This window comes from Melospiza georgiana, chromosome 2 (genome assembly GCF_028018845.1).
Source record: "Melospiza georgiana isolate bMelGeo1 chromosome 2, bMelGeo1.pri, whole genome shotgun sequence".
Taxonomy (NCBI): Eukaryota; Metazoa; Chordata; class Aves; order Passeriformes; family Passerellidae; genus Melospiza; species Melospiza georgiana.
Window position 1 is genome coordinate 61333228 of NC_080431.1, and position 11018 is coordinate 61344245.

Below are 11018 nucleotides of genomic sequence, written 5' to 3' on the forward strand. Positions count from 1 at the left end.
AAAATCCTTTCCAACCCAAACCCAAATTCTATGATTCCATGCCTCAACACACACACACAAAGCACTCAGCACCCACACAATCCCCGCTGGCAGCACCGAACGGCCCCGCAGGGATGGCCCCAGAGCACAGCGCGGAGCCTGTCCCCGCTGCGGCCCTCACACCCACGGCAGCGCAGCAAAGGCACAGCGGGACCCCACAGAGCCACGCAAGGGAACAGCAGCTCCCAACAACCGCACACAGGGAACGGGGCACGCCAGGTTCCCTGGAAACGCAGGAGCACACAGGCACACACGGACACACGGACACAGGGACACACGGACCACGCCCGCACGGCCGCTCCCACCACGCGCGCTCCCGCGGGCGCGCACCGGCGGAGGCGCGCTCGCGCCCACGGGCACGCGCGGGGCGGGGGCGAGAGGCGGAGGCGCGTGAGGAGGAAGAGGAAGAGGAGGAGCAGGAGGAAAAGGAAAGGGGAGAGGCGGGGCGTGCCGCAACTTCCCGGCGGCTCGGGCCGGTCCCTCGGCTGCTTCGGCGGGCCGGGGGCGGCGGTTCGGCTCCATTCGGCCCGGCCCAGCCGACAGGTAAGAGGGGGTCACAGGGAGCCGCGGGCACGCGCAGTGACCTCCGCGACACGCAGAGCCGGGAAGGCGGACACGACAGGGCACTGTCACACAGCCACGTACAGCCCTTCTTCCGTTTACGGGAGGGACACCCGCGGGATGCCGCCCCCTCCCCTGACCGCTGCCCGGCATGGGAAGCCAGGCGGCTCCCGCGGTTCCCGGTGTGCCCGGAGCTGCCGCTCCTTAGAGCTCCCAGCCAGCGGAGTCAGGCGGCCTTGCCAGCGCAAGGACGGGCGAAACGCGCAAGGCGAAACACACGTGTCTTTGCCGTGCTAGGCAAAGAAAAACCCTTCCATAAAAAAGGAGTTGTTGTCTTTCAGACAGCTAAGGCTAGATTTATTACATTTAAATAGCGTAAGAGAATGAAGGAGGATACCAACTACACCATGTGTTTAGCAGAGCAAGGTCATAATTTCCTTAAAACAAGCTGCTGTTCCATTGCTGAGATACTGTTACTTAATTTTATAAATCAGTAGCTCTCAAAGACAAGCCAGGCTCTTCTGAATGGAAAATAAATTTAATTATTCAGAATGGAGCAGTGATGCCCAGATTGCAGACCAAGTCTGCCGTGCATGTTCCAGAGCTGCTTTGTGAAACCATTAAAAAAAATAAGGACATCATGGCTTTTTTGTGGCTGCACTGATGATGCACAAAGATACTTGGGTGTTGACAGTGGGTGTTCAGTCATAGATAGGGCTGTTGTCACAGCCAGACAAAAAGCTGTTTTTACTGGGCAGAGGCAGAGCCCAGGGCAGGAAGGGAAGGTAGCTCTACCAGCTGGTTTTAGGCTGCTGTGGAAATCATGTTACTACTCTTCCTGTGCCCTGTGGCCTGCTTGAGTTCTGGATCTAGGTAGCAAACAGCTGTTATCAGACTGCCCTGTTCATGAACTCTGGCTCCTTCTTCAAGTGGTTTGTATGGACATTGTCCCTGCTGAGGTATGATATCCATCCCAGGCTCCAGACTTTTCAGACTGTTTATTCACAGGCAAGTCATTTTACTTGTTCCTGTGCCAACACTGCTTAGAATTATAAATAGCTTTTTATCCTTGCTGATGGTTTACACCTTTTCCATGTGTATTTATGCACATGGATGCATGTTTACACCATGTCATATATGTGTGTGTGTGTATGTGTATGCATGCATGTATTTATAGAGCAGAGTCACATTCCCTCCTGGGCAAAAAAGGTCTCACTCTTGCCAACTCCTCTGGTATGATGTTTGGTTTCCTGCATCATCCTTGGCTTTTCCTGTAATTGCTGCCTTTAAAAAAAAAAAAAAAAAAAAAAGGAAAACTGCAGAGAATACTCACAGTTTGCTCTTTATTTCCAAAGTTTTTTGCAGCTGTTAGAAAATGGATGATTTCTGAAGGTCTGAACAAAATGCAAATAATGGGCAGCTGCAGCAGAATTGCCAGGGGGATTTCATGAACCGGGGAAGAATGGGAAAAAATCCAATGGAAGAAATGTCTCAAAGATGAATGTCAGTAGTCTTCAAGCACGGGTATATTTTGAAGCATGTTTGAAAGTTTATAGCTTCATGAGTACTATGTCAGGATAGATGCCTGTAACTATTGAGATTAAAATTTGAAAGTGAGAAGAAAGGAACTAGAAGTATTGGATTCTTTAAAGGAGTTCAGGCTCAGATTTTAAGATACAGAAGGTAACATCAATTCATATATTTTGCTCATTTGTCAGATTGTCTCTCTGGGTTAAATCCCTTTGTTACTGTAAAATGACTGTTGATTGATGATTCTGTACAGTAGTACCATGTATCATTTTAAAAGAGTAGTTACAAACACTAGGGTTTACTTGACTGGAGTCAAGTTTTTCTAGTATAACTAGAAGAATCTGATTTATGGGGTAACTTGTTTTTTCTTCTTCCTCAGAATGACTGCCTTATGCACAATGAAATATTTATGTCAAGCGGCCAGAAATGAGAGCAGATACGCAAAAAGGTTCTTTGGTACTCTTCTGCCACAGACAGCACAAAAGTGGCTCTTTTCTCCATTCTGGATAGCGGTACCTGACCCTAGGAAGTCAGCTGTGTTTGGGCTTACTCAGCCATATTGTACAGGTGAAAAATCTCACACACAACCAAAAAGTAAAGCGGCATTTGGAAGCGTTGGGCGAAGAATTCCCTATCGTATTTTACACGTAATCAACCAGGATGGGGAGAGCTTAGGAAACATGCACCGAGCAGAGGCACTCAGACTTATGGATGAGCATGGCCTGAAACTGGTTCTGCTTCGTGAGAACGTAGAACCTCCAGTTTACAGACTGATGACTGGGCAGCAGATTCATGAAGAGCAGCTTAAACGTGCAGAGAAGAAAAAAGCAAGTCCAAAGCAAGGTATGTCCACTGTAAACACTACAATGCTGAGGACTTTGAAAAATGCTGCATTAAAAGTGGTTTCAACAGATTAAATCCTCTTACTTGAATTTGTGTAAATCCAAAGCAATGTCAGTGCAGTCCACGCTATTAAGGATTTGCAGTGGTGAAAATAAAATTTTGGATTAGTCCAGTCTTCCACAGAGAAGCCTTCTATTGCCCTCTTAGGATTTGCTATTTTGGCATCTGCTGACTTGTTAAAAAATATCTCTATGTAAGTGAATATAACTAGGCTCTGGTTCCGTGAGACTCACTGAATTTCTGTTCTTTTACTAAGGCATAGAGCGACAGGCAGTTTTTACAAACTAAGGACCAGATACACCAATATAATTATATAGTTTGTCACCAGTAGTCATAAAACACTTTCTTCCTCATTTTCTGCTAGGATGACAAAGTCCAGAGCTCTTTCTTGTACAGAGTAAGAGAACTTTTTCAGTATTTAACACTTTTCAGTTTGGTTTGTTTGTTTTTGTTTGTTTTTTTTTCCCTTAGGACCACCTGCTCCAGAAGTTTAATAAAGTGAGTTTGGCAAAGAGGTTTTAGAAAAGGCACGTGACCTTGAATCCTCTCATGTCCTCAGGCTAACAAAGATAGCTGTGCTTTGGGTACAGTCCTGATTTTAGAGGAGAACATTATTGTGATAGTGAGTTGCTCTGTTCAAGAAACCACAAAAATATTATTCAGATGGTAACTGCTTTAGAGAAACTTGAAGGAGGAAGAGACTGTAGATATCATATATATATATATATTATGTTCAAATATATTACAAGGCATTGCCGTACTTCCAGTTCAGTATTGCACTCACCATTCAATAAAATGGGCTGGAGATGAAGAGCTGTCTAACGTCAGTGCTTTTACCTTCAGCTGTCCTACGTGCAGAACACAGGAATTTGCACACTAAGTCCTTAATTCCAGATCCAATGCTTACCTGTTTGTCAGACCTACATTGTGTGGATCATATGAACAAGACTGTAATTAAAAATACCTTAAGCCTTCTGACCCTGAGAGATTTTCCCTGTGTGCCTCAAACATGCACTCAGTCTCCCATTTGGGGCAGTGAGTGTGAGAGCATCAAGTTGCCGCCCTCTCAGGTGAGAGTGGTGCATGCTGAGAGTGAGACCAGGATGCTCTGAGAAAGCAGCGTGGGAGGAGGGAGTCAAGCACACAAAGCACCATAAGCTGATAAAAGAGAGCAACTAGTACAGGTTTGTCAAATGTTAAGCCAACAGTTTCAGTTCTGTTTTAAACAGGGGTGGTGCAGAAGGAGTTGTCCTTTTCTTCAGCTATTGCCAAGAACGACTTAGAGACCAAGACTAAACAGATAGCACAGTGGATTGACAAGAGACACCATGTTAAGGTTACCATCCGGCAAGCCAAGGGCAGCAGTACAGACATGGTAAGTGCACTCCTGGAAGTGGGACCAATCAATGTCATCAAACAGCTGCAGCTGTACTGACCTTCCTTATTGGGTACTGCCACAGTTTTTAGTATCTTAGTGGAGATCTAGGTCGCATGCAAGTAGTGGTTGTCTGTCTTAAGCTGCTCCTCTTCAAACACTGGTGAAGTAGTTCCAGAGAGACAGTTTGAATGCCATGCTTCCTTAACAACCCAGCTGCAGTACAGCAGAGTCTAAGCAGCTCCTACTCCTATGCAGCACCACCCTATTAGTGGGGCCAGTGAAATATTCTGATCTATGCCTTTAGCCAGCTCACCCACTCTGAAAACTTTAAGAGTGTGATTTAAAAAGAAAAAGTCTGTATTTTAGCAGGATTATTTCACCAACAGTTCTTCTGGAGCTGCATTTATGCAACTTTGGCTAAAGTTAGTTGTCCATTCCTACATGAAAAGCTATTGGAATGGTGTTCCAAGACTAGCAAAGTGAAAATCACTAAAAATGTTGAGCAACTGATGACAACTTCCCAGTATAATTACAGGGCCTTGAGACTTCATTGTCATTCACAAAAAAGGATTTTTTATAAATATTCTGTGTAAGACTATTTTTTTCTCCTAGTGAATTAGGTGTTCTTGACAATTGTCTCAACTAAATTGCTGGAGAAAATTGTAATAGCACTTCATCCAAAAAGAACATAACTTTTTATAGGAAGGTAAATTTACAGGGAGGGAGTAACAGGAAAAACTGATGATGGGAGGGAACAGAACATTTCATGACATAGTCCTGATTTACATTGTCCTTGAAGCCTTAATAATGAGGTTAGGAATTCGGTGTGTTACATGAATGCACTGTTACTCAGTTCAATACCACCAGGTCCTGCTGACCTTAGGACAATACCTTAAGAAAAAAGCCTCATATAATAATATATCTGAATCTAGAGGCAGAGGAGGGTGGAGAGGAGTCAGATGCAGACCACTCCAATGTTCACCCTTACAGAGCAAAACCCTGTGAGTCAGCAGTGAAGCCTAAATGTTAGGAAATGGCTGAATCCCCCTCTAGTGACTTGCCTAAACCTGCTTATGAGTAAAGAAGTTAGGAAAGGACAAGCTGAAGTGCTCAAACTAGGACTAGCAACTAGCTTGGTTCAGCTAATAGCTACACTAAGCAGATCATGTTATTACAGAGCAGCTTGAAATATTTTTCTACCTGTATTTGTGCATTCATTTAGTTCCATTTTCATTTTTCTCCTCTTTTTTAGTTCATGCTTTTTGATCAAATTTTGGAGACTGTGTCTGAGAAAGCAACTTACCTTTCCAAGCCAAAAGTTGCTAGAGAAGGAGTGAGTACCTGCATTTTCAGGCACATGTCTGACAAAGAGTTGAAAGAACACCAGAAGATGGAAATCAAGAAAAACAATACAGTAAAGAAAGATGAAAACCAAGATCTGAAGTCAAATGAGTTGCATCAATGACTTTCTGAAGCAGTGTAAACAATATATATTTATTTAAAAAATAAAATTTTAAAAAATTAACTTTAGATAAAGTTGTTGTTGAGCTTTACATTGGTCATTCCACGAAGAACACTGTCTCGGGTAACCTTTGCTACAGAGTCCGAATTTCAACAGCTGGTATTCCATTTTCCACGAGCTTATCTGCTGTCTTGCTTTCCACCACAACCTCATCCTTTCCTGGCTGTGTTTTGGGAGGAATGTAGCCACTGAGACGAGAGGCTAAGCTCCTCTTGGGACGAGAACGCTTTGCCTGGCAGAAATAGATCCAGAATTAGTAAACTTAACAGACCTGTGGAGCAAAGGCTATTACTGTGGTGGGGGAAAACATAATGTAGAGGCCAGGACTGCATTAGCTAGAGGAGCTTCATAAATTAAGAATCTCACAAATTACCAACATATTTGACCTGTTTTCCTGCTTGAAGTCACATTATAAAACAGGTAGTTTTCCCACCTGCAGTGACAGGGTAGAGGTGAGAAGACCTTCCAAGAGTGTAACTTACTTTCAAGTTCAGCTTTCTCTTTTCAGGATCATGTACAACTGCATGTCTTGCTAGGCTCTGCTACAGTTACAAAGAGCAGGAGAGAAAAAAAACAATTAAGTTTATAATTTCAGATAATGGGATTCAGATAAGAACAGTTAACACACACCTTCATTGCAAACACTTTTCCACAGCCTGGATAATCACAAGAGAATGGTTTTTTCTCCTCGTGAAAAGAGAGGATATGGCTTTGAAGGTTAAATAAAGTTGTGTACGTTCTTCCACATCCTTCTCTGGGGCAGCGACAGACTTCCCTCTCCACAGCATGTGTCTTTTGATGCTGCTTGAGGTAATCCTTTCGTTTAAAAGTTTTGTTACATTCACTGCAGACTATTGGCTCTGAGTGGGAGAAAGAAAGGCAGACTATAAATAAACAACTTCTTAAAGCAGCTCAGAATCAAACCCTGGTGGTCTATTAGAACAGTGCTAAAATCAACACAAAATGCAAGGAACTTAGAGACTTCAGGAGGATAATGCAGTAGGAATTATCCAGATCTGAAATCCTACATAAAACAGTTTTCTGTTAACTGAATCACAAACCTAAGTTAGTATACTGAGTAGCATTTTCATCAAAGGTCTAGCTGGAGTGACAGCCACTTCACCAATAAAGTTAGTAGACAAGTTTGGGACATGCTGACAACCTGATGAAATGAGTACAGCAAGGACTCCACATTAGAAGTTGGTTTCCTATTTGTATCATAAGTTTACTAATGCATTTGGAATTTACCTGCATGACTGACTTTATTATGTTTCAGAAGCTCTGTCCAAGTTTTTCCAATATATGAGCAGTTTTCCTTCTTGCATGCATAGCCTGTTGAATAGAACAAATGTTTACAATCACAGAGGGTCTGGCAAACAGTCCAGTTTTACAAGGGGGAACTCCACTTCCAGCATTTGAAAATTAAAAGCCAGTTATTCCTTATCTCTTCCCATATTGCACAGGAGTGGGATAAGAGACAATAAACAATCAACACAAATTAGAACCAAAGAAAATCCTAGCAATTTTATGTAAGAAATCTTGTATCACTGACACCAGTTGTCCAGAGAGGCTGGGGAAGCCCGAGCCCTGGAACCATTCAACACCACTAGACATGGTCCTCAACAACCTGGTCTAACTGTCCCCACCTTGAGCAGGGAGCTGGACAAGGTGACTGATCCTTTCTTCCTTTCTGACCTAAATGATTTTGTGAAACTCTCTCTCCTTGCTTCAGTAAAGCTACTTCTTCCCAGCTATACACTTTCTCTCAAATAGATGAAAGTAACTAGTAATATATATTACTTCTATATAAATATTTGTGCTGCATATTATGAAGAAATACTGACCATACAGTAGTATTCCAGAGTCTAAAGAGATTCTACCATTCTATCAGGCAGGAACCACAGAAAGTCAACACTATTTAAATCCCAGGACTGCAATGCTCAAAAATCTACAAACAAGTCCTTGTCTTAAGAACAGGGACTCACAGCACAAATCACAGCCTTCTGGGTACTCTTCCTAGTCTGTTGGGTTGATTTGATTTTGGTTTTTTCTTATCACTGGAAAGCTGGTTATCTGTCAGTGAAAGAATGGATAGGAGGGCAGCAGGATTAGCTCAACCGTACATGGCCACATTCTGACATTCTGATGATTTCACTTAAAAGCCTCTCACATAGGTGTCATTAATAACTAAAAATACACATGCTCTGCCAAGGCTCCATAGGAAATTTGTGGCAGAACTGGCAACTGATCCTAAGCTCTGGACATCTAGGCTAATGCCTTTACCACCAGCCCACCTCCAAAAGATGGATTATCTGCAAGGAAGCACCTCAGGAGAAGAAATAACTGAAGGAATCCTGAGCTCTGCTCAGACTGCCACAAACACACATAACTGAACACTGCAATGCCCTGCAGTTATATCCCACTTTACTATTCAAAATGGGTGTCTTGTCTTGTCTGGATCTAGGCCAGAACACTTGGAGATTGCCATACATCCATGCACACTCTGCACTGGAAGCAGTTCTTCTTCCTTTGCTGAAACATAACCTTAAAAAGAAAAAAGCAGTTTTACCTTCATGTATCTTCTCATGCCGCTTTAGTCGACTTGGAGTAGAGAAACTCTTTCCACATCCTTCTTTATTACACCTAGGTACAAAATAGCAGTAGTTTCATTTCTTTCACCATACCCACATATTTATTGTTAAGTTATTGTTAAGTCAAGGACAATTAAAATTAACAAAATAATTCAAGTTTCCCTTCACCTACAATCTGTGTGTGTCCCTCCACCTTGTAAAAGTAAATTCCATAACAGTTTTTCAATAGACTTGAATGACTTTGAGAGTTAGAACTATAGTATGATTTCCAAATATACAGCAAGTTGAGCTTTAGCTGAAGAGTCGAGCCTTGTATCATCTCCACACAGCAGGCTCTTCAAATATAGAAGAACAGAAAGTGGAAAGTTTAAGGGGTTTGTGCAGAACCAGCAGACCACTGACATTTTTGGCTGTCATCCAACCACAGTAGTACATTTCACTGAAGTGTAATGAACACTCATGTTAAGTGTGACCCACTTGTAAGAAATACAAGACTGAACTTTGCTTTTAGCAGATCCATGGTGTTACCCAAATGGAGCCACAATGCACAGTTTCCAAGATTAGTGTCCAAGTCTGTCCTCTTTTTCTACATACTACTCACTACTCAATGTGTCAGGTCACTGCTTCTTACTGGGAAATAAAGGTAGCTGCATTTTTCATTACTGTGCAAGCTCTTATGGCTGTATGTCAAACTATGAACTAAAACCTGGGGGGTGGGGGAGCACTGTGTTATTTTTTATAAAACTGCTGGAATGCTGAAGTTACAGAGCACCAAGATTGTTGCTCAAAACAGATCACTGTGAAAAGGACTAGTGCAAGAAATATACTTGCAGCCCTGACTACAAACTGATTTATTTTATTGCCATATCAATGAAAAGGCTGAGAAAATGCGCCTATTTTCATCTACAGTATTTAAGTGTTAAAGTTCAGTATGAAAATTATCCACGTACTTGAAGGGAGGTTCATTGGTGTGGTGAGACTGATGAACTTTAAGTTGCTGATGCTTCTTGAAAGACTTGTTACAGCCTTCAAAGTCACACTATTGAGGAAATTAAGTTTTGATTAGAGGCTAAATAATGACTGTTCAGTTCACATCTTTGCTGAAATCCCAGTTATGGTATTTGAACTTACACAAGTGCCACATAATAGCAAGTTGATGTATTTCACCAGATACACAAGAAAGAGCTTGTTTAGCCTCCACTGTACAGTGCAAAGGTAATTACTCACCACATATTGCTTTTGCTGATTCTGGTGCTTGCGCTCAATGTGCTTCTTCATGTTTGATTTTGTTCCAAATTTTGCATTGCACCCATCAGTTGTGCACCTGCAAATGAACTGCATTTTCTATTACTGCTGTCAGTGACTTGTTCCCTAGGCAGACACAGAAATCATCATACAAGAACAACACACTGAAGAATTACTGAAACTCAAAAATACAGAAGTTTGCTTTGAAGACACTAAAAGCCAGAGACTAAGTTAGCCTTTTAATAACGTATTCTTGGGGGAGATCTGCCCATTTCTTTAAGCATTTGTTACAGATCACTACCAGAACAGGGAATTTGATCCCACCCCGTGTACACACTGTTACGGCAGCGCCCATGACACCAAAGGCATGCATGCTCTCTACCACTGCCCTGTTTTAACTTCCTTTCCTTAAAAAAACCGCATTTCAGCTTAAGAAGTAAAAACTTGGGCCTTACTCGAACGGCTTTTCCCCGGTGTGCGTGAGGAGGTGTCGGGCGCGGTGGAAGTCCCTCGTGAACCCTTTGCCGCAGCCTTCATAATCGCAAACATAGGGCCTCTGAAAGAGAGGAGCAGTGGGCAAACCCACCCCCTCGGGGAGGCCATCCTGCCGTCAGCGGGACGCCCCGGCGCGGCTCACCGGCCCGGCCACGGCGCGCAGCCCCGGGGTGTGGCGGCAGCCTCGAGCAGGAGAAGCGGCCTGCCCGGTGCCCCGCGGGGTCCCACGCCTCGCTCACACAGATCCCTCCTTCCCACCCAGCTGGCGCGGCTCACCTCGCCCGTGTGCCGGCAGAGGTGGGCGGACAGCCGCCAGGCCTTGTTGAAGGCGGCGTCGCAGCCGGGGAAGGAGCAGATGTAGGAAGGGGGGAGCGCGCTCCCGCCGCTCCCGTCCCCGCCGCCGTCCCCCTGCGCGCCGGCCATGCCGCAGGACACGTGACCGCGCGGGTGGGCGGGGCGCCGGCGGCGCGTGCTCGGCGGGGCGGGCGCGCGCAGGGCCGAGGGCCGGGCTCGGTGCCTGAGGGGCGCTGGGGGCGCGGCGGGCCCGGAGCGGCGCAGGCGGAGCCTTTGCTGTGGCTGTGTGCCGGGAGCCCCCGCACAGGATCACAGAATGTCCTGAGATGGAAGGGACTCGCAAGCATCATCGAGTCCAGCCCGTGGCCCTGTACAACACCATCCCCAAGAGTCACACCATGGGCCTGAGAGCGGTGTCCAAATGCTCCTTGAGCTCTGTCAGGCTGGTGCTGTGACCCCT

The 11018-nt window shown here is 44.6% G+C and overlaps 2 protein-coding genes across 5 annotated transcripts; one reads left to right on the forward strand and one right to left on the reverse strand.

The window, feature by feature from the left end:
* The first annotated feature begins 484 nt into the window (after positions 1 to 484).
* Positions 485 to 5941, forward strand: MTIF3 (mitochondrial translational initiation factor 3). Of its 4 annotated transcripts, none has more exons than XM_058018578.1 (5): positions 485 to 582; positions 1956 to 2124; positions 2510 to 2973; positions 4263 to 4408; positions 5664 to 5941. In XM_058018578.1, the coding sequence occupies exons 2-5, from the start codon at positions 2102 to 2104 to the stop codon at positions 5874 to 5876; spliced, it is 846 nt and encodes a 281-aa protein (XP_057874561.1). In that variant the 5' UTR covers positions 485 to 582; positions 1956 to 2101; the 3' UTR covers positions 5877 to 5941. The 4 variants fall into 4 exon arrangements, with proteins under 4 accessions (XP_057874561.1, XP_057874563.1, XP_057874564.1 ...); XM_058018580.1 differs by having other exon boundaries at positions 1956 to 2103; XM_058018581.1 differs by lacking the exon at positions 1956 to 2124.
* On the reverse strand, positions 5919 to 10687 carry GTF3A (general transcription factor IIIA). Its single transcript, XM_058018577.1, has 9 exons — positions 10541 to 10687; positions 10225 to 10325; positions 9752 to 9848; positions 9475 to 9563; positions 8503 to 8576; positions 7182 to 7265; positions 6564 to 6793; positions 6416 to 6475; positions 5919 to 6165 (listed from the first exon to the last, which is right to left on the reverse strand). Exons 1-9 carry the CDS (start codon positions 10685 to 10687, stop codon positions 6007 to 6009), a joined length of 1041 nt encoding a protein of 346 aa, XP_057874560.1. The 3' UTR covers positions 5919 to 6006.
* Positions 10688 to 11018: the final 331 nt, after the last annotated feature.